Genomic DNA, 26,026 nt, shown 5'->3' on the forward strand with positions numbered 1-26,026 from the left:
ACATACGCATAACACGGATTAACAGATTATTCATGAGTTGATGCAAACTTTTTCAGTTACGTATTTAATCAGCCTAATCTTTTTTTTTACCTAACACATTTGAAGTCATGAGCTGCAGCTGCAGACCCTGCAGTACATGCATCCTGATATTCTGCATGCATCCTTCCCTTCTACTCTACATGAGTGATGTATTAGTCTGCCAGACAACCAAGCAAAAAACAGGTTCTCTGGAATTTAGTATGGTAATATTTGTCACAAGAATTATTTGTGAATTAAATAGAAATTGTTTGCGAATTTGACCATGATGAAGTTCAATAAAAACAAAATGGGAGTACATTTGGCACACAATAATGCCAATTATTGTGACAGACTGGACAATCAGTTAATATTCCAAAAATATTGTCAAAACAACTGACGCATTTTCACTTTACACGAAACCAAATAAAATGCTGAGCTCCTGCAGCTAACTGCTTAGCTAAAGGTTACACAAAATAAACGTGGATAGCAGGTGTTTTCATCACACAGGTGTAGTTCCTGAGTTACTCTACCAATCAACATCCCAGCATACTCTGGGTTGTGTATAAAAAATGCTGGGCGGGCCCAACCATCCATTATTTTGACTGCCATCTCATGTTCCAGAGGTCGGATGAACCCCACAGTCTGGTGTCCAATGGCGATTGTGCCAGTACAGACTGTGGTCAGTAACCCCCCCACAACTGACGCGGGTATCGCCCATAGAGAGGGAATCAGCCGTGCAGGTTGTGATTGCGATTGGCTGTCCGCGGTCCACCAGTTGGGCTGCACACATTAAGTGCGGGCGACATAGCTCAGGAGGTAAGACCGATTGTCTGGCAGTCGGAGGGTTGCCGGTTCAAACCCCGCCCTGGGCATGTCGAAGTGTCCTTGAGCAAGACACCTAACCCCTAACTGCTAACAGCTCTGGCGAATGAGAGGCATCAATTGTAAAGCGCTTTGGATAAAAGCGCTATATAAATGCAGTCCATTTACCCATTTACCAAGTGTCTTTGTGAGCCCTACCAGGCTGTGAACAGAAGCTGGCCTGCGCTGTCCAGAACCCACAGCGGGGGCTGCAACGATCGCCGCAGCGTGGAACAAGGGAGTCGTAATTACTAGTGATGAGCAGCTTTGAGCACATCGGTACGCGAGGATGCACCACAATCAGAATTTCTCATCAGAATCATCAGAGAGAATAAAGCTGAAATGAACAGCAATTTGCTCATTCTATCCCCATTAGAGGGCTGTGCTCCCCGGACCCTCGTTCCGCCTGTTTTTGATGTCTGCAGCTCCAGTAATTGGCCACCTGTGTGAGACCAGAGTTTGGGGTGGGGGGGGGGGGGGGGAGGGAAACTGGCTGTTGTGGTGAGTCCAGCTGAGATGGCAGTTTTCTTTCCCTACTTCCTGAAATGCCACCCACTGAGGGCTCAGGGGCTCAGGGGCTGCAGGGGCTGCAGGGCCTAATAAACCGTACCCATATGGGTCAGATTAGCAGCTCCTACGAATTATCAATACTGGCTCCCTATCCCTATCCCTATCCCTAACCACAACCCAAACCACAACCTTAACCCTAACCACAACCCTACCCCCCCATATGTAATAATCCAAGAGTGGGTTATTACATACAGCCCTTTCATCCCCCCCCCCCCCCCCAGGCAAACACGCTCAGTGAATTTCGAGCAGCGGAGTCTTGGAGCTGCTCCCGGAGGCTCGGTTTGGCAGTGCACGCGCTCCCCCTTCTGACGAACGCGCCGCAGTTCACGTCTTTCTCTCAAGGTTCCGCTGGCGGGAAACGAGGGGCAAAATGAGGCCTCAGCGACTCAAAGATACAGTAAGGCGCCTTTTCAGAGTGCTCTGCATATGCGCCAGAGGGTGGGTGGGTAGTCTGCGCTCAACTGAATCAACAGCAGAGAAAAAGAGGTTTAAATATATATATTTTACTTTAAAAATATGTAGCAGGACTAAGGCGGATGATAATGCGTGGCAATGTGAATTAATGACCAAGTCTGCCACAGTGTCATTTCCACAGATTCCACAGACTAGAAACAGATCCTAACCTCTTCTCTTTTTACACTCATTATTTCAATGAAAGCTACTCCCCTAACTTTTACTTATTTTATGACAGCCAGGAGTAGCACTAAAATCAGCAGAATTCCTCAGCTTGTGTCCCTCATGATCTCCGTCCCAACCTTGACAGCCTGAGAAAAGGTCATTTGAAGAAAAAAAAAAAAAAACCGAAACCAATAAACACATTAAAGCTGTGAGCCCTGAAGTACACACAAAGGCCTCATCCGTGCGTGTTTGCATTCGCACATCAAACGAGGGGGTGGGGGGTAGGGGAGATCATTACCTTAGTTTCCCAGCCGCATGGTGCCCTGTCATAGGGCTGGGGCAAATACATCATGGGATGTATAATTCATTGGCTGTCCTTCCGGTCTCTTTTCAAACCTGGGGCTGCAGCCTTGATGCTTCTCAGAAGTAAATGAAGACCCGACAGCAGGGTGTCCTTAATGCCCTAAATAATCCATCATATGGAGACAGAGGCAAATAGGGCCATTTATAGTCATTATTAATGCAACTGTGTTCCCCTCACGGTAAAACAGCTCCACTCCATGACCAGAGTACAGTGCCCACTAGTTCCTACTGGGGTTAACACCAACAACAAAAACAATAATACCCAATAATTCTTATTTAATATTTTGCATTTCAATTTTAATAATTAAAAATTTAACATTGATTTTTCTGCATATGGTTTTATTTTCGACTGCACTGCTACCATTTAGCCACAAGACGGCAGCCTTCTGTAACTTCATTTCTAGAGGTAAGTGTGTTTACGCTGTCAAAACGATGGTAAATGCTGTGACATAAAAGTTGTGCTGCTAATTTTAACATTAAATTTAATATCAATTTTACTTTCTTTTAAAATGAGGCCTTAAATTAAGTGTTAAAAGTGCAGGAAAACTGACAGACTCCGTGGCCTTTCAGAATTTAACTCTGAAATCCTTGATCGATTACAGTTGCATAATTTTCCCCCTACAAAAAAACAAAAAACAAAAAACCACCACCTACAGGTGCCTACAGGTTATGGGGAATCAAAGTGATGGGTGTGCCTCTCATCGGATTGACGTCAGCTCTCCTGTAGTACGCTATGGCTTGGAGACCACAGTAAAATGTTTCACACAGGGACACAAGATCCTTCATTCATGAGCTAAAACGTGAATAAACGCGTTCGGGCGATTTAAACAATTAACAGCAGAAGCTGGCGTGAAATCCAGGAGCAGATGCCCACCCGATTAGTCAGGTGAACCACACGCGACTCTGCTGCAGTGCCCAATAAGAACGTTCCATGTGTACGGCAATTTCAAATGTGCGAAAGATGGAGAAAACGTTAAAGAAAGACATACTCACTGGAGTAATTTTAAAAGCATTTTAATGACTTTGCAACATATTTAACAGAGGGTAAAAGTCTACAGGTGCAGTTCCATACTTCTGGCTGGCCTCACTGAAGTGCGAGCCCACAGACCCTCACACCCGGGCAAAGGAGCTCATTCCTATAATAATGTCATTTCTGATTGTGCAATAAGATGAAAATGTTCATTACAATAGTTACAGAGACAGAGAAATGCACACTATGTATCAAATAGCGCGAAAATGTAGCAAAAAATCATAACACGCAGTGCTGTAGCCAACAAGCAAGCAACCGTTTTTTTGAGTAACATTACTTTTTTTCCAGTAAATGCTTTTGTTTCCACTTTTTTCACTTAACAACAATGCTTTTAAGTGTTTATAATACATCTAGTTATTTTATAATCTGTACTAGAATAACCTGAAACGTACAATATAATGCAACTCAAGAACAACAACAGAAACAAAACAACAGAACAAATAAAGGAGTTTTTGCTGTAAAATTACAAGTTTTAAAATGTATTCAGTATTCTAAGTCCTTCATAGTAATCCAACATTCTTGCTTGTCACAATCACTGTTAAAAAGCACCAGCGTGTGTTAGTAGCTGACACTTGATCATTATGGATCTGTATCCAAAATTAATGCGTGTTTATACTAAATATTAGCAAAGACGATATACCTTATTGAAGCCTATAATGGGTGTAAGGTTTTAGTACAGGGAATTGAACAGGTGTTTGTTTAATTGCAGGTGTGCAGTCCAGTAAATGCGCGGAGTAGAAAGGAATGGTTTCCAAGCACCACTGCCCACCTCCTTCCAACAGCAGAACAGGATGTAAGTCGTCTTTCCAAAGACAGCCTCACAAAATTGAGGAAATGTTTAAATATCCAAACCCTATAACTACATACAATTACAAAAAAAAAGAGAGAAGAACAAAAATGGAAAAAATGGAAAAAAGGAAAGTCAAACGGGTAATGAAAACAAATAACCTCCCTCTGGTCCTGTCTCTGAGTTATTTATGTATTTACTTGTCATTTTTAAGACGGAAGCTGCCCAAAGCATCTCACACCCTAGCTTTAAATATTTTTTTTTTCTCCTTTACAATTTTTTAATTTGTGTACATTTTTTTATTTATTTAAAAAGCCCTAATTTACTTCTAAAACCAATTGGAGTAACATTAGGCACAGAGTGTGGTGTATTGGTTCTGAGCTTGCATGCTGGAATTTCATTGGCTGGAGAAGAAGTGGCCACGCCCAGGAATGGGGGGGGGGGGGGGGTGGAGGGCCTGTTCACTACTTCTTCTTGCTGAAGAGGCTGAAGCGTTTCTCCTTGTCCTTCTCCTTGTCCTTGTCCTTGTCCTTCTCCCGCTTGCCCGGGCTGGACTCCGCGGCGAGGGACGCGCCCGCCGGCAGGGTCTGGGCGCGGCTGGAGGCCGGGGTGCTCTGGCTGCTCGGCGTCACGTCCGCCTTGTCCGAGGCGCCGGCGCCCGCGATGTCCGCGATCCACATGCTCATCTCCTCCTGCGGGGGGCGCAGACGGGCACAGACCGTTAGTTAACCTTAGGCGAGGGAACCGTGCGATCAACTGCTTTTGCTGATCGAATAAATGCTGAGTAACGACCAAAACAAGCGAATCCGCGGCTACGCAGGATCAGAGTTTCCCACCCAGATCTACATTCTAATTAAACTGAGTATGACCAGCGCTGCCAAAATTAGCTTCTTTAAAGCAGGAGAAAATAAAACTAAGTTTGTTTCGGTATGCTAAAATATCACAACAGAAAGTTTGTATCACATTTATAAGTTTATACCAACATACTTATTTTTAAAATACATCTTAACAGACACATTTATTTTATAGATGACATTTAATCAACAATGTCTCTACTGTCCTCACCAGCTTCTGTGACAAATAAATGTCATATCACAAGGTCAATATCACGGATTTTGGAAAACCTCCACAAAATGATTTCTGCTGGCTCCCATCAGTTCAAGCGAAGACATTTTCAATACTCCAGCAAATGTTTCTATGGCAACTTCCTTCCTTGTCCAATGTACACACTGAGAATCCATCAGTTCGGGAAAGTGCTTCTCAACAGAGCACCGATGTGATGAGTAATGGCAAACTGTGCGCCGAAACTGAATTGGATCAAAAGTAGCTTAGCTTAATGAAAGCCTACAGGCCAGCAGTGGCAGCCGGTACCTGAAATATGAGCTTTCTTCACGAGAAACCCGCACTTGCTGTGAGAACCGGTCGGAACCGGTAAAAACACCGCGTTACGATCAGCCCACCTCGCTAAAAAACCAAATGTCCGCCGCTAAGAGAAGTGATCGTGCTCTTATTGCTTGTCCAGGGGTGCTGTGACCCTTTGCAGTGGACGACTGCATCTCTGAACTCCTCTGGAATAGCAATAAAGCATTTCGGCACGGAAACCTCATTACGTCCTTAATAGCCAACATCAGCGTCTCCAGGTCATTATGAACAGCCCATCTCCTCCATTACCCTAAGAGCACATCTGACAGCTCGCATAGCCAGGGCACAACCTGGACAAACACCCAGTAAGCTACGCGTCCTGCAGTATTTTGTGATGGCTCAGACTTACGAAGCTGGGGACGACCAAAATGGCTGAACTGTTGTTCAAAAAGAGAAATGAAATGAGCACTCACATCATCTTTGGCTTGGAAGAGATACTCATTCCCATCAGTAAGTCTGCAAAAAAGAAAATATCACAACGTCAAACATGTATCAAACATCCCCCAAAATTTAGACACACGTCAGAACTTCAGATGTTTGTTGTAGCATATTGTCTGCAATGGCACAAATGGTGACCTGGTAACTTAAACTTAGGCATGAAAAAAACAATTATATAATTAGCACCACCACCATTTGAGTCCCCTGCTTTGTTTATGTTTGTGTGTGTGTTTGTGTGTGTGTGCGCGTGTGTAAAGGTGTGTGTGTGCGGGGTCTTACCTCAGCTTGAAGACGTGCTTCTTCTTCTTGTAGTCGACGGCGACCTCGCAGAAGGCGTCCTTCAGGCTGATGGGGATCTCGTTGTGGTACGGGATGCCCTGGCTGGCGCTCTTGTTGTCCTTATAAAAGCCCATTTCGCGATTGTTTATCACGCAGTACACGTGGTGCCAGGACCTGAGAAAAAACACATACAGAGTGAGGTCACTGGAAGCGTGCGTTCAGGACTGGAGGCCCTTTGGCGGTTTTCGTGTGCAGCGGCTGGCGGGAAAAGGACCTCCCGGCCGACGACCAGCCCGCGTACCTGTTGGAGGCCTTCTTGTTGGGCGCCTCCCACTCGTGCTTGCGGTGCAGCACGCCCTCTATCTGGGAGGCCGGGGAGTCCTGGGACTTGGCGGGAAGCGTGGCGGCCTGCTTGCCCTTGCGCTCGCCGGACGGCGACGGGGTGGGGCTGGCCTCCTTGGAGCTCCGCTCCGCCACGCCGTTCACGATCTCCTCGCCGTCCTGCCGGAGAGAGGGACGCAGGTCAGGCAACCTGCCGCGCTCGCCCGAGGCCCCGCCCCCGCCCCCACACGCCCCACCCACAATGCACTGGGACAGGGCTTCATGCGCGTCAAGTGTCAGAGGCTGTGTAGAAACATTTTTCGTGCTTCACAATCGGGAGATGATAAAAAGAAACGAAAAACTAGTCTGGACGCTTATGAATATTATTATGAATATGTCTATAGGGGATGCGTTCTAAAACTCCTCTGCCCCTTTAGACTGCCTGCCTAAAGAACTGAACCCACCTACCTACTAAATTAATACATCTAAAATACAGCAGTGCGTCACTAGACTGACAAAAAAAACAAACCCCCGGGAGAAAGGAACAGCGCCCTCCCGGGATCCTGAGCTACCCTCATGCCATTACAGCAGCCTCGAATTGTTAAATCTGTGGTCCATTTAACAATTACGGCCCTTCCCGCCAAAAACAGCAGAATCACTTCGGCGGAATCGTAGAGCCGCCAGGCCCCCGTGGATTCACAGGGGGGTGCGTGCAGCTCTACAGTCCCGCCCTCCCCCCCCCCGCCGCCCCCCACCGATCGACACGCTCAAAAACAGGACAGGAGAGAGAGGCTGAGAGGCTCGGAGTTTCACACCATTGCAAAGGCGTGACCGCGAAGCGCAAACAAAATGGAGTCCCGTTCCGTCCGGCGATGTGGTCGCCGGTTGGACGGCAACCCCGCCGTAGGGAGGCCTGCTCTGCAATGGCTCTAGAAAGCTCCGGCAAATCACGGCACAGCGTTTATTTCTCGCGAACGGGGCGGGGCTGATCCGCCGATAATCTGATTGGTCACTGATTAGAAGAGAGCTGTCAAGGAGGAGAGGAAGGTAAGATTTTAAATGACGTGCCCACACAATTAGAGGTTAAAGAAGGGCTCACACACCAAAACACACCACTGCCACCCCAAGATGTGAATCTTGTTCACGTGGTAGAGGAAAAAGCCAGCAAAGGGTGGATTCATTTTTTTTTTAAAAAGCAAACAATTAAGGAAATTGTTTGTCGTGAAGCAGGTGAATCATTATTGCTGTCATTACTGGAAAAAGCAGGAGAAAGCAGTTTGTCTGTTAAAGGGGATTTTAACACCACAGCCACTCCAGTCTGTCACAGCTAGTTACCCCGTTACAAAGACACATCAAGGGCCGGGCCAATCCAGTGCTTTGCGGATTGCGTTGCTGTCAGGCTTCTCGGCCTTCGATTGGCAGGGCAGGGGGGGGGCCTAGCCAGCTCATTGGTTGGAACAGGAGAGACGGTCTTCCGAAGCCACGCCTCCCTGTGAGCTTTAACAACCGTCATCCTCGTAGCAGGGATAAGGAGTCCAGGTGTCCCGGGTTGCCCTGTGTTCAGCCCTGTGTTTCTTTCTTTATACCCCCACCCCCCCCAGCCCCCCCCCAAAATCTAGCTGACCCCTTACACCACCAATCATGTGTCTCCATGGAAACAAGCGCAGAGAGAGCCGTCTGGGAGATGGCAGTCACTGACCACATGGAGCTGAGAACCCCAAAGTTCAAAGGTCACAGCGTGTAGCTTATTCACTCCACATTCATTGACCAGTCTGCCACTGTGGCTGCCGCTTTTTCATAACAGAACATAATTATGTGATGGCATTAATATATTTTTAGGTCATATTTAAGGTGGTGCATACGGCAGTTTCTTGGCAGACACAACAAATTTCAAAGATAACTGGTCAAATTAAAACTTGTACTAAATAACTACTAAGAAGAAAAGTGACTGCTGGGCACTCTCGAGGTAAAGGCTTTGCCATTGTAGCAGCACACAAAATCAGAACAACCCTTCCTCACCGAACACTGTGGGCTGTAATAACTCCGTTGCTAACACAGTTCTTGTTTAAATTACTAAGCTAAAACAAAGTATCTAAATTAACTTGGAATAGGAATTATTTTTATCTTATTTTCCCAGTCAAAATTAAGTGCACTTATTTCCAAGTATAAGGCTCATTAAATAGTGATCAAATTTTTTTAAATGGCAGCTTTTGGACGTCATTCAAGTGAAGCAAAACAAAGTGTTAAAAAGACATTTTTAGAAACATAAGTTCTCACTGAAACCTGTTCTGGATTAGGCTTCTCCAAATATGGTAGCAAAAATCCATCTTGCCTGTTATACCAGCTGTCCACTCTTGCTACCTCTGACGTCCTAACATTTGTTCTGATAATAAAAAGTTTACAGATGGGGAAAGCAATCTGTAAAGTTTGATGGTAAATGTATCTGTCCCATTTATCTGCAGTGCAAAGTTATATATTTCCACAGCCACAACCCAGAAAAAAATATGTTAAAAACCTTACAATGGTGGTCACTATAATGAGGTAATATAGAAATAGGGTGTAGTCTCTCTAAGATACATACAGTCCCTGCTTCAACAGCCTTCTGTAAGTGTGACCCACAACAAGCTAAAAAAAACATGGGCACAATATGTAATGTCTGCTGAACGGGAACTCGCACCGTATGACCTGATCATGGACAATCACAGATTAATCACACAGAAGAAAAGGAAGAACATAAAACACAGAACAGCTGTCACTCACGGGTGATTGACACCGCGCGGACGACATGCAAACAGCGAGACACCGGGAACAAAGGGGTAAAGGGTTATTCCTGCAGGGTAAAACATAAACATAGGGGACAACAAGAACAGGTGGGATGCACACTGGGGACGACGGCGCCATTTTGGCTTTATTGGGACAGGAAGTGAAATGGAGGGTTAATCAAACGAATGGACTAACATGCCACACAATCTCGGTAAAGATTAATATTCCACGAGAGGTCGACAAAACATAAATTAAAACGACATGTTACACAAAAAGGCCTGAAGACAATGGGGGGAAAAAAAGAATGGAAAAAAATATACATATATATATTTGGAAACACATTATTGGCAAGAGATAGACATTAAAGAATGGATGATAGATAGAACGTCTGTCAGAAGCCATATAGTCGTTCAGAATATGTACACTTCACTTTAATTCTGAAAAATGATTATTTTACCCCTCAACTTTTCAAATCTCTCAAAGCAAGACTCGCCTGGGACCTGCAGATTCATTGCCAATAATTTCCTGAATAATTCAATCAGTGGTTTGACTTGCCAATGATATTTATGTTTATGCTAATTTAAGTGACTGCTATTCCAAAGAGCTGGCATTTTCATAACTGCAAATGGCATGCTGGCACTCTGAAGCAAAAGAAATCCTAATGAAAATGGAACGCACGGCAAAAGTATTTAAATGATACGTTCTCTGTGCATAGCAACACAAAATCATACTGACAAATATAGAGGCTATTGCAATATTTAATACTGTTAAATAATTGTTCTTTGAAAAAGTCCTAAAATTGTGGCTCATTCCATTTGTGTAAGAGAAGTACACAGGACAGGAGACCAAAGGAGGAAAGAAAAAGAAACATGACAACAGACAGGTGCAGAAAGAACAGCTGTTTATGGGAGCACAGGTATTTGGGGGCTACGACAGGGCGGGCACTGAAGGTTCAATAGCCAATCACTGTTCAGAGAGAGTACATCTGTACATCAAATAGCCAATCACAGTGTCCGACTGTACATCAGTCTCCACAGAAGTGCACAACAAGGACGCTAGCTCGAGTGGATGTTGATGTACCTTTGATAGGTCAGTTTAAAGGGATAGTTCACTTTCCAGAGTTTTTTCAAAAAATAATATTTAATGTTTCCTCAATGTTTTCAATTGGTCCAGGGAGTTTTTGTGGGAGGTTTCTGACAACATAGGGGAAGCTGGAAGTTTGCGGTTTAAAGCAAGACAATACATTTCACGTATCTCCGATGCAGCTTGTAAAAATCAAAGCATTTCCTCCTGCAATGCAACGGATGTTATAACCAGTGGAACCATATTGGGGGGCGGGGGGTGAGTCACAATGACTCCAAGGGTCCTGACTGACAGGGGCCCTCAAAAAATTTGGGGTGGCCTGGTGAGGTGGGGCCCAATGTGTGATCTTTACATGGGGCTCAAAATTTCAAATGGCACCCTCTGGCTATAGCTGTTATGAATGCTCCTATTTCTGCAGTCACTGCCAAAGTGATTTAATAAAACAAAACTGTGAACTATAAAGCAAAACATGGTGCTTGATTAATAAAAAAAGAAGAGCAGCTTTTGAATAAGCAGCTTTTGCTACTTTGTGACTAACTAGCCGGCCAATAGGGGATCAGCAAGGAACAGGACGGGGGGATGGGGGGACCGAACAGCAGAAATGGTGCAGGTGGGGTGGGCTAGCAGGAGAGGCTGATGGGGCTAGTCAGTCTGTACTACCCCCAGGCCTGAGGTGTGTGGGGGGGTCAGGGCTGGGGTAAAGGCACAAGGGGGCGTATGGGAGGGTCCCAGTCCGGTATCCCGCCCTATTTAGGCCCAGAGTGGCGGCCCTGGAAGCTGGAATAGCTTTGGTAGGCTCGGGATCGGTAACTAACCCGTGGAGAGTCCTGGTCTGATGGCAGTCCGTTCTGGGAGACCTGCTCACCCTCCCTGCAGAGACACAAAAGGGCACATCGGCTCAGAGGCTGCGTTTGTTTACCGTCGCTGTTCCACTCTGCTCTGGTACTGGGTCCTTGCGGGTGCCAGAGTGACCAGAGGGGGGCGCCAGTGAGCGGTGGCAGTGAGCCGCCATCATCCCGGCCAAAGGAGACCCTCCAATCTCGGAGCGCCGCTTGCAACACTTAGCCCACTGGGCTGGGAGCCGCATTCGCTACGGAAACGTTCTGGATTCGATACCATACCGCTGGACGCTTACGAGCAGTAGAGCAGCGCCTAAACAGGACACCCTCACAGGCAGCAGCTCTTACCGTTGCAGTGTCGACTGGGATTCCGAGGCGGCAATGGCCTCTGGCGGGGGCTGCCTTCTCCTCTCTTCCTCCTCTTGTCCTCGTCTCACTTCCAGTAACTCCATCTGTGAGCCCAGAGAACACGCCCGTCACTCACCCTGTACGACGGGGAGCCCCAAAACCTACCCACTTACAGTAAATATCAGCTAAATCACCAGCATTACATCCCATTGACACTGTTTATGAACGTGTGCTACCCATACTGCATTGCTTAGCCCCTGCTAATATGGCTTGCAGCGGAATTAAAAACCTTAATGTTCTTCTTAAAGCTTTCTATTCTTTTTACAATTTGACCCATGTTTTTCGCCAGTTTGGAATGGCTAATTGTGTGTGTGTGTGTATATGTGTGTTTGTGCCCATCGCTGCAACCCAGGCTCTACTAGTGATGTAAGAGAGCACAGACAAGCATGTGATCTTCTCTGAGGCCTGCATCATTTTAAAATTATTTTAAAATCATCAGCAATTTGGGGGGATTTTACTGGTGTCTAAAGGGTTGCAGTGTCTCATGTCATCATATTAGGCTCAGGTGTGTCCCATATTAGGCTCAGGTGTGTCCCATATTAGGCTCAGGTGTGTCCCATATTAGGCTCAGGTGTGTCCCATATTAGGCTCAGGTGCGTCTCTGAGCGGTCAGGTCCTCACCGTGGTGAGCCGCTCCAGCGCAGAGAATCTCTCCTCCCAGGTAGCGGCGGACTTCTCGAAGGCCTCGTGCCTCTTGATCAGCTTCTCCACCTCGTCCACGTTCTGGCCCATCTCCCGGCTGGACAGGTAGGGCTCCTGCCCCAGCAGCCACGCCTCCGCCACGCCCGCGTCCCGCGAAAACTGGTGCACTTCCAAAACTGGAGGAGAACGCAAAAGGGTCAGGCATGGAGTCAAACAATGTAAGTTAGGTAAGAAGGTCAAGAGGGCTACATTGGGTCAGGTGGGCAACGCTGGGTCAGGAGGCCAAAGTTGAGTAAAGAGGGCTAAGTTGGGTCAGGAGGGCAGAGCTGGGTTTGGGCGTGCAACAGGACGTGCCAGTGAGCTGTGAGGACACAGGGACACCCCAAAACGTTTTGCCTCAATTGTCCTCAGGACCCAGTTACAGCACAGACCGGGGTACACCAAGGGTCCTATACGGGACATGCAGAAAAGTCAGAAACTCCCTGTTCATGCAAGCTCTGGCGTGTCTGCACCACCTTAAGAAAAGAACTTCAGGGAACATCACAGGTATTATTGGCTCCTACAAATATGAGCATGGCAGCCATATTTGCACCAGAAGGCCAATTAAATATCAGCATGAGGTAGAGAGGGAGGGGACGACTGAGCCACTTAAGCAGGGGGTGATTAGGTGGTAGGTTGAGACAGCCAGTTTGGAAATTTTGCCAGGACCCCCAGGGATTTTGGCTTAAAAATCTCATCTGGCTGCAGATGTCACCATTTCTCACACGGGTGGAACGGTTCCAAACAGAGATTCAGACCAAAAGACAGTCACAGGGTTGCCTAGCAACATGCTGGCATGCCTGAACAAAAAACGAAATTTAACAAATTACCCAGTCTTAGCCACTCCCACCGGTCCTCCCACTTGTCAATCATATCTTTCCTCTTGTCTGTCAGCTGCAGCAGCTTCTCTTTGATCTGTGAGAGAAAGGTCAGGTGATTAGAGAGCAATAATGCTTGATACATTCCTAATTAAAGACATCCATGTAGGAACATACAGAAAATACAGAATCTTTAAGATAATAATACTAAGTAATTACCAAGTAAATACCATTAAATAAATAATAGTTCAATAAATACTAAATACTATTAAAGTATAATGAGAAGAATAATAAGAACAGTAATAATAAGAATTTTACTTGTATAACCAGGGGTTGACATAAGTGGTACCCAAGTACACAGGCACAATAAAAAAATAAAAGCGTGTGGCAATTTCATAACGAAATATTTTTTAAAAAATGCACGCATTTGCACTGCTACTGTATAACAAAACAGTTGCACATTTTAATCATTTTCCTGTGCATGCGTACTTACCTACTACTTATGTTAACCCCAGTGTTTAACACATTGCGGGAAATACACAAATGTGTGCCTGATATACACTGTTCTCTGTTTATGATAAACTCCCCCCCCCAAAAACACAAATGATTCAGGGGCGTGCAGCCCTGGGTGGTTTATCAAGCTGTTGAGTGACAGCACGGCGGGGAAGGAGCACCTCCTCCGAGGCGTAGTGTTTCCGTGCCAACAGAGCCTTGCCCAGCTCGATGCAGGTGGTGAAGCTGTCGTTGCGGGCGTCGATCTCCGCCTTGATGCCCTGGTGGTTGTTCATCAGGAGCTCCACGGACGACACGTCCCTGCAGGGGTCAGAGGTCACAGTCAGAGCCGGAGCGGCGCGTTAGCATTCACGGCCGCGTTCTGTTTTCTGGTCCGCATCGGGCGAGACGGAAGGAGCCGAGCCGAGCCCCTACGTGCTTCAGTAAAACCACCCCCAACACCCCCACCCACCCCCCACCCCCACCATCCCCCCAGCCCCCCATCGCAGTTCCGATCCCCCTGTTCACAAGGCCCCAGCTGCGCTAATGGAGGGGACCTGGCAAGCAAAACTGCGGGAGTCTTTCTCCTGTCAGGCAACAATGCGGACGCAGGGCCAAGGCCCCATTATCCCTTCCCTCTAACGGTGTAATTAATCAGGCAACCGATCGGCCAGCTAAGGGTCCGGGGGGGGGGGGGGGGGAAACCGAGCCGCGTAATTGCTGCGTTCAGAAACCGGATCTCTGTCCCTCCGTCCCGTCACCCCGCCCCCGCCCCCCCATCAGAGGAGTCGGCTGGGCACGGGTCTGTGAGCAGGCAGCGGTACCGGAAGAGGAGCCTCAGCCAGCACGGGCTTAATTACGCCAATTACGCTTTCGGTTTGAGGCTGAGCCGAGCTCTTTCCGCTCTAGTGCGGACGAGACGCCGCCATGACAGAACGTGGGCCTTTGAGGCCGAGGTGAATGGGTGGTGACTGATTCTGATTAGGCGGCAATCACGCGTTCCTCCTAGATTAGGGACATTTATGCAGTTCGGTAAAAAAAAATCTCTCTATGGCTCTTCCTCCAAATTTCTTAAGATGCGGCAGCCTTTTTTTTGTTTACGTATGCAGAGAAACTACATTTCCCATCTATCCTGAAGTACCCACAGGGTATGCGCACTAGGTAAAGTAGATGAATAAGACTAATCAGATGTTCTGTCTCTCACACTGTCTGACTGTTTTTTAATTTACTTGATGATAACCACATTGCATGCTCCATCTGTGTATTGGCTTGTTTTCTATTCCTTTTTGGATTCCTTTTCTCCCACCTTCCTTGTTAACGTCTGTTGACAAATAAACTTGAATGTATACGTCCTCATCAATATTGATTGTCTTGTAAAAACCTACTTGTCATTGACTGACGAGAAAATCCAAAAAAACTGTTGGTTTTTGGAATGAAAAGGAAAGTGGAAACCACACTTCACTGAGAGAATAGAAAAAGTCCCTGCTCACACACCCTGCATTTGGAAGTAAAGTCAATGTCAGGGTCGCTGCAATTCCAAAATGGCCACTGACACTCATTTTAATAACTCAAACTGAAAGACTGTCAGGCGTACTTGCTGAAGACCGTTGCCGAAGAAGAACGCCTTGCGATTGGTCGGAGTGACCTACATTTGATTGCTTTTGACGTTACTAGAAATTCCGCCCAGAGTGCTTGAGCGACCTCCGATCCCTGACGTAATCTCGCGCACAAACTCCAAGTGGCTTACAGTAACCCAGCCAGATAAACCCCGCTCTCCATGACTCTCCTCACTTATGCATTCTGGTGCTTGGCCTGGATTTGTCTCAGTAGGGTCTGTGCCTTGTGTATTTCGGTGCTTGGCCTGGATTTGCGTCTCAGTACTTCAGTGAAGGAGGAGCTTCATGCACGACAGAGAGGTAAGTGCTCTTCAACAAATGACCCTTTAATACAAACTATTATTTGTTTTCTGTTCTTTTCAGGAATCATTCTTCTGCTTTTGTTGACATGGACACAGAACCAGATCTGGGTCTAATAATCATGTGAAACACTTCAACCCTTCAGACCAGTGTACATTCAGCATATTGCTGCAGGTAAAAAAATACATTGCTTTTCACTAGTATTCAGAAGAAATACATAATTGTACGTTTTGCTTACTGACATGCTTTGGTCGGAAATTCTCAGAGATATTCAGGACAGTTTGCAAATTTGAAGTACTTGGTATTTGTATTTGGTATGAAATTCATTTCGATTCAGTCAATTCAGGAAAATAACTCAGTCGGTTAATTCAATAACCAATTACTTAAAAAAACCCTCATAGTGGATATTAACGAACATTTTTCCAATTTGTGAATTTAATTTCAGTTACATCACTGAACTGAAAAAGAACCAACACCAAAGAATTTCAACCAACACCAAAGAATTTCGAATGCACATTTGATCTAGGTCTGGACAGAAGACAGGCTGCGTTTTGAGCGCACTGACCAACCTAGCACCACGCCCCCACCCCACCCCACCCTCGCACCCCACCCCAACCCCCCGTCGGCCGTACCTGGGCTTCTCCTGGGCCTCGATGAGGCGGATGACGTCCTCCATCCAGAGCATGAGGTCGCGCACCATGCTGAAGAAGCGGAACTTGTCGCCGGTGTCGAGCAGCCGCACCCTCCGCCCGTCGGCGGCCTCCAGGAGGGCCTTCCAGGCCTCCAGCACCTCCCCCTCCCGCTTCTGGATGTCGTCGGCCTTGTCGCCGGCGTACGCCGACTGCAGACGCACCGCGTCCTCCTGCAGCTGCCTCACCTGCGGGCCAAACGCACAGGTAAGGGCCGAACGCACAGGTATGTGCCACCGTTATTACAGCGCAGTCTCACCCACATTCAGGAGTGTAAAACGATGCAGTACTGCTGTATGAATGTAATGGATTATACATGGTGTATTTTTTAGCTATGAGATTCACTCAAGGTAAAAAAAAATGGAAGACATTTTTCCCCACAAACGACAATATCCCATATACCATTCTGGGGTTCGTACCTGCAAACCGAGGGCCTATACATTATGCTTTAAGGTGAGGTGCATTCTGGGGACTCGTACGGCATACCCATACCCAGGGCCTATACATCATGCCTGAAGGTGAGGTGCATTCTGGGAGCTCGTACCTGCGTCCCCAGGGCCTGTATGTCGTGCTCGAAGGTGGTGTGCATCCTCTGCAGCGTCTCCACCGTGTTCTGGTCGCGGCCCAGCTCCTCCGGAAGCTTCTTGTGCTTGTCGAGGATGCGGCCCAGGATCTCCTTGGCGTCGTGGTAGAACTTGTGCAGCTCGTAGGAGGCGGCCAGGATCTGCGTGCGCGTGTCGATCAGCTCCAGCAGGTCGGCCCAGGCCTCGTTCAGGCCGTCCTTCCACTCGGCGATGGTCGCCGCGTCCGTGTGGCCCGAGTTGATCAGCTCGTCCGCCATCTGGTTGACGGCGTCCACGCGCTCCTGGCCGATGTTGCCCGTGTCGCGGGCGAACTCCCGGAAACGCTCCTGGAGCATCTGCGGCCGGAAATTGCGGAAATGGCAGAAAAGGAAACTTTGAGTGACGACGTCTCCCTATCATATCCCATATCAGATATAAAGGTCTTAATAACCTTTCATTCATATCTCAGGTACGGTATCTTAAGGCACCTGTCAGTACCCAGCCCTCATACTAAGCCCTGATGCCCCAGACCAGACAGCGAGGCGGGCGGGGGCAGGGGGAGGGCATACCGTGACGTGCTCGTAGTCCTGGCCCAGCTCGTGCGACCCCGCCACCACCTCCCGCTCGGCGATCCACTGCTCCAGGTCATCCACCTCACGGTTCAGCTGGAAGAGCCGGAACCTCTCGTCCAACTTCCCCCTCCTCTCCTCCGACAGGTCCTTCAGCCCCGCGTACAACTTATCCACCTGCGACTGCCTCATGCTAATCCTCTCACTGAGAGGGGGGGGGGGGGAGAGAGAAAGAGGGGAGGGAGGGAGAGAGAGAGGGTGAGAAGGGGGGAAAGGGAGAAAGAGAGTGAGGGAGGAGAGAGAGAGGGAGGGAAGGAGAAAGAGAGAGTGAGAAGGGGGAGAGAGAGTGTAAGGGAGGGAGGGAGGGGGGAGAAAGAGAGAGAGAGGGAGATTGAGATCACTGCTCAAACAGGTCAATGAAATTAAAATGATGAGAATGGTTATTATTGGATAGTATCCATCAAAGGTCTTTTCTCAGTACAAGGCTCAGATACATTCAATCTTCACACACAGACAGATGGAATCAGTACTGAGACGAGGAGCTGACTTCATGAGCTTTGCTCTGGTGATGCACGATGCTTGCACACAGCCCAGCTGGTTGACTCTGCTGTGTTGACCTAATTTCCTATTCCTTTCCAAATTGTCTATATATGAGTCAATTTGACTTCTGCATGACGACTAGGCTTTCGAGAGGTTACCTGAAACTCCTTAGTGGCCCACTCATCAAAAGCCATGAACTGAAATAGGTCAAATGTTGTTAACCGTTTCCATTTTACGGCCTAGGCCAATGGCTTCGTTAACGTTACAATATTTAAAATGGCTGAACTCGCAGTGACCTTAAAACAATGTGCAAACATTCAATTTTCCCACGGTTTATCAGGGATTATTATGTCGCGGCTAAAATGCCAACTGGCCATTAGAAACATCAGACTGGCTCTATCTATGGCTCTATGATTGCTCGTAATTGGCCTGGGATACTGAAACATGAGAGCACAGTACAGGGGGATGCAGCACATCCAGTTTAATCTGGTTCATTCTAGATTGTGCAGAAAAATACCAAACTTTACAGTTAGAATTCTAAGCACAAAGACTTTTAACTGCCTCCAGTACACAAGTACATGCTTTTGGTTTTCCCTGACAATGTAATGACAGAACACCGAGCACATTATTCCCTCCAAAGACAATATACCTGCATTACCATGGTGGAGGAGTATGCTAAAGATTTGAAATGACAAATCCAAGGAAGAAAAAAAAGGTTAAAACCAAGAACATGGCTACATTACGTTCAACAGTTATTTAGTTAATTGAGTATAGTTAATTGGATAATTGATGGAAGCCTCAGCTCTAGTTTAACAGGACTCCTCCAGGGAATGGCCGAATGAGCCATGACCCCTCCCCCTGTCTGTATGTGGGTGTGCAGGTTTGGGCCACACTGACCTCTCGGGATGTCCCGCGGCCACCAGCCCCCTGCTGGTCTGGGAGAGCTGGTGCACGGTCTCTGCGTAGTCCTCCACCGACTGCTCCACGATCTGGTGCTTCTTCAGCATGGCCACCGAGCTCTGCTCGTCCTGAGGGGGGCGGAGAGCAGGGGGGGGTCACCCAGAGAGACTCACCGTGCTGCCTCACCGTCACGGTCACAGCTATGCTCCTATCAGCTGAGTTTATCAAGAGCAAACTCCCCACCGCGCAACAGTTCCTACTCAATCAAACACTCAATAATTACACCCTGCCTCAGGTCTCCCGTGCCATAGTATCCCATAATGCGCCTTGGCCTCAGTTCCACGTATGGCCAGGTTCTCCAGCAAACCACATTGCATCTTTGCCTCCTCCCAGTGTCCCAACTTAGCCACTCCTCCCAAGTATCCCATAATGCATCTTAGCCCCTCCCTCCAGTATCGCATACTGCACCTTGACCCCTCGCGCCAGTATCCCATACTGCATATCAGCCCAACCCATCCCATAATGCATCTTGGTCCCTCTCTCCAGCATCTCATACTTCACCTTGGCCCCTCCCTCCACTATCACACACTGCACCTTGGCCCCTCCCTCCATTATCCCACACTGCACCTTGGCCCCTTCCCCTCCAGTATCCCATACTGCACCTTGGCCTTCTCCTCTGACATCATGTAGAGCTCCTGCTCGCTCATCCAGGCCTCGGCCTCGGCGGCGTCGAAGTAGTACTGCTGGGCCCGGTGCGCCTCCTCCAGACGGGCGTGGCGCTTCTCCACCTCCTCCACCATCAGGCCCCACAGCCGCTGCAGGTCCGCCAGCCGCTGCCGGATGGCCTCGGCGTTCGGGCTGTCGTCCCGCAGGATGTTCTGGCTCCGCTCGAAGATGTCGTCGCGGCGCGGCTGGTGGCCCTGGATCTCCTTCTGCAGGGTCTGGAGGGGGGGGGGGAAGGGGAGGGGAAGGGGGGAGACCTGGTCACTCACAGACTGTTACAGGGCCCGGTGTCTTCATCCTGACCAGAGTTCTCCACTTAAATCATATTTACGCTCTTGACTTTTCAATCATGCTTCAAGGATGATTTTCAAGGATTTATTTCGGTGTAATAGTCAAGATTGCTTGGAGTCGCTAGGGGGATTTTTACGAGATGGATATAAATTTTGAGACAGGTTACTTCGAAAAATGTTTCCTACAGTGACCAATGACTTATGTTTATTGATTTAAGGGACAAACCAATGATCTGTCCCATTACTTTCCACTATCAAAACAAAGATATTGCAAGACTTGACAGTAAGTCACTTTGATCTTTTCCATTCACTGTAGAAGCTTCTTTTTTTTATCTGGCCAAATTTCCCTGACTATACAAAGACAGCTATTTTACCGTTTTCCGTGACTTCACAGAAGGAATGTATTTTCTTGAATTCTGCTGAACCAGTCAGCTATCACACAATGTTCTCACAATGTTACTGGAAGGTTTTTTTCAATGTTACAACATTGTCACCACATTGCAGCAACACCGTGAGCACGTTTTCTGGAAGCTGGGCTCCTACCTGGTTCTTCTTGATGAGCAACTGCACGGTCTGTAGGTTGTGTCCATGGTCTGTGGAGGTGGCAAGTGGCATTCTCTCCTCAACCCAGAGCTATTAAACGAGAAGCACAAAAATCAGTCAAACAAATACAAGCACACACGTTATACACTCCTTCCTGAGGTGAACAGAACCGTTTATAAGCTGGGAAACGTACGTAACTATTACCATCACCATTACATGAATGGCAGAGGAACAAGCAGGCAGGGAAAGCAGTGCTGTGTGAATCTCTCCAGTCTGCTCGAACTCACCGGTGCTATTTGCAGACGTGCGAGTTTGAGCAGCGTCTGAAAGTGTGAGCGGGGGGATACGGGCGCTCGGGTTTTCACAGACGGGAAATCGGGACGCGTTAAAATAAAATAAAAAACCCCTTTCCTGCCTCGGAAAGCGAGGCGGCCTGAGCGTGTGGGAGCGTACGGGGCCGCCGCCGCCGCCGCCCCCCCCCCCGCCACCGAGGCTAACGAACGCGCCGCGGCGCTGAGCTAGCGCACCTGCTGCTCCTCCCAAAGGGCTCCCTCCCCCCAGACAGGAAACAAAAAAAATATATACACGCTTTCCCTTCAGAGAGGACCTGCTCTGCCAGGGAGACCCCCCAGGGGCCAAATTACCTCCCGTAACAGATGCTCCTCCCCCTCCTCCCCGCCCCGCCCCTCCCCTCCCCGGTGGGCGGGCGCACTCACGATCTCGTCCTCCACGTCGCGGTTGAACTGGTGGATCTCGCGGGAGGCCATGAGCAGGTCCTTCCTCTTGCGCATGGGGTCCAGAAGCTCCCGGAACTTCTGCTCCACCTCCCTGCGCTGCCCGTCCACCTCGTCCGTGTCCCGGCCCTCCTGGCTCAGGACCTGCGCCTGGCTCTGCAGCTCCTCCACCTCCTTCTGCCGCACCTCCACCTGGTTCTCCAGCATCTAAGGCATGATCAGGGGGAGGAGGGGGGGGGGGTGGAGGGGTGAGAGGAGACTCAGTATACTCTTCTCTTCTCCTCTCTCTCTGTCTCCTCTCTTTCTCCCTCTCCTCTCTGTCTCTCACAGTCTCGTTATCAGTCCTGCCACTCTTTTGCTCGCTCTCCCCCTGTCCCTCTCTATCTCCCCTCTTTCTCCCCTTTTGTCTCCGTCTCCCTTTCACCCCCTCCCTTTCCGACCCTCTGTCTCTCTCTCCCCTCTCTCTCTCTCTCTCTTCCTCCCCCCTCTCCCTCTCTCTCTTGCTCTCTCTCTCTCTCTCCCCCTCTCACACCAGGGCATGCACGCGCAGGGAGGCCGCCACAGATTCGCAGCGCTTCGCAGCGTACGCGGTTTCTGGCTCTTCCCCCAGCGCCGCGGAGCGGAGCAGAGCAGAGCGGAGAGGAGCGCAGCGGAGAGGGGGATTACGTAAAGGAGGAGGGAGGGGGTGCTTATGTAATGCCGGGCTGCCCAGCCGGTCGAGGCGGGCGTCTGCGCCGTATGAATGAGCGGTCCGCAGAGAGAGAGAGAAAGAGAGAAAGAAAGAAAGAGAGAAAGAGCGCGCAGACGGCCTTTTCACTGGGGATTAGCACCTCCCAGCTCGGTGAAAGAGATCCGTCAGGGAGATAACAGCAGGGACTCACGAGCGGCCCGCAGCTACACAACACAGACCTGCGACCGCGCCTTCCAAATCAGGACAGCAAGGACGCCGCAGGTGCACCAAATATGTCTAAAAATGACTGTGCCTTGGCTGAAGTCTGAACGTTTCACAGGGGTTTCTTGCTGTACCTATTCTAAATCTAAAATTAAATGCCCTAAATAACCATTCTCTACTTCCACCTTGCAGCTACTATGGTATCCAAATTTATGTAGTAAGATTATGGACTGATACTAAGAATCACTGCTGTTTGTTGTCCACAGATGCATGTACAGTGCCCTCCAAAAGTACAGGAATGGTAGAGTGAAATTAGTTATTTTTTTCATGTACTGAAGACATTTAAATTTGAGATCAAAACATGAATATGAGAAAAGTACAGAGATTCAGCTTTTATTTCATGGTATTTGAACACGTATATATTTTTAGCATTTTACAGATACAGCTGTTTTTGCATTGAAGGGCACTGTGTGTCTATGCAAGTCACCTTCCAAACTCACTAAAATGTGTTAATGTACATGTAAAACAACCTTCAGTTTTTGTCAGGTAATGAGTCAACATGTGCTTTGTGAGGGAGGGGGTCGATATGGCCCCCAAAGGGAACCACCCCCCACCCAGGGGAGCAGTGACTACAGGAAGTGATGCGACAGACAGGAAGTGATGCCATACCTGCTGCTTCTTGAGCAGGATGCTGACGCTGGTCAGGTCCTTGCCATAGTCGTCCGATTGGATCTGCCCCTCCAGGCCCACCAGCCACTTGTCCAGGTCGGCGCAGCTCTGGGTGAAGAGCTCCGCCCTGTTGGCGTCGAACAGGCACTGCGCCTTGGTCTGCGTGGTGGACTCCAGCACGTCCCACATCTTCTGCAGGTCCGACAGCTTCTCCTTCACCATCGGCTCCGTCTCCGGCTTCTCCGCCACCAGCTGCATCCCGTCCTGCGCGGGGGCACGGGACAGCCGTCAGGCCCCGAGCATTGTGGGAAATCGGCTACACGTGATCACAGGTTCTGCACACTCCACCAGACACCTGGCAACAGCCTGGCATTCTAAACATGCTGTGCCTCCCTGCCATGAAAGTTCAAATATTCCAATTTGACAATTTGAACCAAGTACAACATTTTGGCAATGGACACTAGGCACTGTAATGCAGCACCAGAAACTCCCGTTACCAAAAGGAACCTCCCGCTCTAGTTAAGGAGCGGAGAGAATGGAAGGAGCCGAGTATCCGGTGAGTCTACAGGCTGCTTTCAGAGCAAAGGGCCATCAGCTGATGAGATGGTTATTTTCATGAGAATGCGAATGTTGAAACGTTAATGGCCAGCTGTGTATAAAAGATACAAATCTTGTCACTTAGCTGATTAACGTACTGATTAATTAATATTCACTCATTAATAAAGCAAGTTCAGTGTTATTGATATGTCATATAAAACACAAGCATTGCTCAAGTGGCCGTCAATATACAAAACACTAAATGTGGAGCGCAGTATTTATTTGCAGCCGCATGTGTGTGTCCATTAATGAGAGAATAAAAACAGGAAGCAGTATTGTGTCGGAGCAGCGGTGGAGTGACTCCCTCAGCACCGAGTCCCGCCCTCCGCTCGCTCCTCAAAGCCACGCCCGGAGACCAGAGGGACCGCACCGCGGGCTCTGCCGAAAACAACCTGTCACAGGGGAGACGGCTGAGCGTGCTGCGTACTGCTCACCTGCGGGGGCGTGGCCTCGGCGTACTGCACACCCGTGGGAGGTACCCTAACCCTACTGCACACTCGCGCGGGCATACCCTCACCGTACAGCACACCCGCAGGGGCGGACCCTCACCTTCTCGATCTTCTCCAGCCACTCCTTGTTGGACTGCAGCTCGGCCATGAAGGCCTGGTGCTTGAGCCACTTGCTGTGCAGGTTGCGCGCCTCGTCGTACGACATGTCCTGCGCAGTCAGCATCTTCTCGTTGATCCAGAGGGTCAGCTGCGCAGACAGAGATGGTGGGGGGGGGGGGGGGGGGCGTTAGACTGTGCTGCTGCGGATGCGCAGACCCTCATAACCGCTGTGATAGGACGGTACCTGCTGCAGGTCTGCAATGAACTGAGAGTGTGTATGTGTGCGTGTGCGTGTGTGTGTGTGTGTGTGGGTGTGTGGGTGTGAGCGTGTGTGTGTGTGTGTGTGTGTGCATGAGTGCGTGTGTGGGTGTGTGTGTGTGTGGGTGTGTGCGTGTGCGCGCATGCGTGTGTGTGTGTGTGCGTGCGTGTGTGCGTGTGTGTGTGCGTGTGTGTGTGGGTGTGCGCGCATGCGTGTGTGTGGGTGTGTGTGTGTGTGTGCGTGCGTGCGTGCGTGCGTGTGTGAACTGGCGTGTCAATGCAAGAGGAAGGTTTCCTGACATTTTCACTCCTTCCTCGTGACAAAAACAACGAATACTTTACTAATAATGAAACTCATGTATTTCTAAATGCATAACTTCAACTTCAGTAACTGAGATTGGGAGGTTTCTGAACGGGTCATGTGCGTTGGCACTGATGCAGATTTGCGGTGACTGCCGGAGGGCCCCCCCCCCCCCCGCCCCCTTGCCCCGTGGCATGCTGGGATAGCTCAGAGTGTTCATTAGCTAACAGCGTGTGGCAGCGTACCTCCTGGCAGTCCTGCAGGAACTTCTGCAGGTCCCGGTTGTCCTTCAGCCTCATCAGCAGCTCGCTGGCCGCCTCGCGGTTTTTCTTGTGCCTGTGTACACGCAAACACACGCATGAATACACACACACACACACACACGCACACACACACACACACACAAGTGCGCACACACACACAAGCACATCTTATACACTGTTCCAATATGGCTTCATTATTTTGCATACAAAATTCCACTTTTGCAAGTAAGCAACGCTGGCTAGCCACTGTTCCCTTTGGTCAGAGCCCTAACTGGGAATCAAACCTGTAACCACTGAGTGACTAGCCTGATCCGTCATGCAGGGGTGGTGTGGTTATTATCAGGTTATTATAACCCACTTCATGCTTTGTGTCTGTGCGCTTTTCATTTTTCTGGCCGGTTTGGAATGCCCTGTTGTATTATTCACAGGTAATTTCCACGACCTTCGCTATGAAGTCGGGAGAGCCCAGACAAGCACGCGCTGTGCTCCAAAGCGTGCGATATGAGTCACTGCTTTTATCACACCGCAGCTTGAAAGTCACGCTCGCACAGACAGGAATCAAAGGAGGTCACAGTATCTCAACAGGAGGACGTTTGGGTACTGATCAACCAGCACGGACTATATTCAGTTAGCGCGTCTTAGCCATGTTTAGCGACTGAAACAGGCTGTGATGTTTTATTATTGACTCCTGTTATTTTGAGCAGTAAGATGTGGTGTGAATGAGTTAAAGATTAAAGAACTGCAACAGTGTTAGTAAAACCGAAAAAGGGAACAGTCCCATACTCCAAAAGCCCATTTACAGAAACACCACCTCCATTCAGGAACTTATATCTCAGCTGCATACTCAAAAATGTAAAAATACAGCCCTCTGGAAGTAGGTGAAGCCTTATAGAAATGAGCAGCAATAATCTGTATATTTTCCCACGCAGTTCCATAAGGGCCCTGGGGCATGCATCGATTCCCCAGCAGAGCCCACAACTGAGAGCAGCAGGTGAACAGCCACAGTGAGCGTAAAGCAGTGCTACTGTAGGACACACAGACACTGAGGTTAGTCAAAGATACGTAGCTAACGTAACACAACTCAAGAGTCAGTATTCAGTACTTCATTGCTATGGCAACCAGTCCATGGAATTTGACTTGGAGAGCTCAACATTAAGGACGCAACAAGAAACGCCTGCCCAGCAGAGGCGAAAGTTCCCCGTTGTCATCCTAACTCCGCGGCGACGTTGCCGGGCGGCGA

The 26,026-nt window shown here is 48.8% G+C and overlaps 1 protein-coding gene across 3 annotated transcripts in view; it reads right to left on the reverse strand.

Annotated features, from left to right (window-relative positions):
• Positions 1-3,428: 3,428 nt before the first annotated feature.
• LOC118218246 (spectrin beta chain, non-erythrocytic 1-like) overlaps positions 3,429-26,026 on the reverse strand; it is a 107,795-nt gene continuing 85,197 nt past the window's right edge. For 2 of the 3 annotated variants that reach the window (XM_035400783.1, XM_035400781.1), the window contains 19 exons: positions 24,769-24,859; positions 23,966-24,112; positions 22,820-23,083; positions 21,241-21,465; positions 20,525-20,614; positions 19,631-19,909; positions 18,966-19,096; positions 17,529-17,733; positions 16,941-17,315; positions 16,340-16,584; positions 13,974-14,112; positions 13,312-13,396; positions 12,422-12,618; positions 11,741-11,844; positions 11,369-11,423; positions 6,688-6,887; positions 6,387-6,560; positions 6,083-6,125; positions 3,429-4,939 (listed from right to left, as the gene is read on the reverse strand). In XM_035400783.1, coding sequence (XP_035256674.1) covers positions 4,712-4,939; positions 6,083-6,125; positions 6,387-6,560; positions 6,688-6,887; positions 11,369-11,423; positions 11,741-11,844; positions 12,422-12,618; positions 13,312-13,396; positions 13,974-14,112; positions 16,340-16,584; positions 16,941-17,315; positions 17,529-17,733; positions 18,966-19,096; positions 19,631-19,909; positions 20,525-20,614; positions 21,241-21,465; positions 22,820-23,083; positions 23,966-24,112; positions 24,769-24,859 — 3,277 coding nt within the window. In that variant the 3' untranslated portion in view covers positions 3,429-4,711. The remainder of the gene's footprint in view (positions 4,940-6,082; positions 6,126-6,386; positions 6,561-6,687; positions 6,888-11,368; positions 11,424-11,740; positions 11,845-12,421; positions 12,619-13,311; positions 13,397-13,973; positions 14,113-16,339; positions 16,585-16,940; positions 17,316-17,528; positions 17,734-18,965; positions 19,097-19,630; positions 19,910-20,524; positions 20,615-21,240; positions 21,466-22,819; positions 23,084-23,965; positions 24,113-24,768; positions 24,860-26,026) is intronic. The other variant, XM_035400782.1, reaches the window with a different exon arrangement.

This window comes from Anguilla anguilla, chromosome 18, assembly GCF_013347855.1.
Source record: "Anguilla anguilla isolate fAngAng1 chromosome 18, fAngAng1.pri, whole genome shotgun sequence".
NCBI classification, from domain to species: domain Eukaryota; kingdom Metazoa; phylum Chordata; class Actinopteri; order Anguilliformes; family Anguillidae; genus Anguilla; species Anguilla anguilla.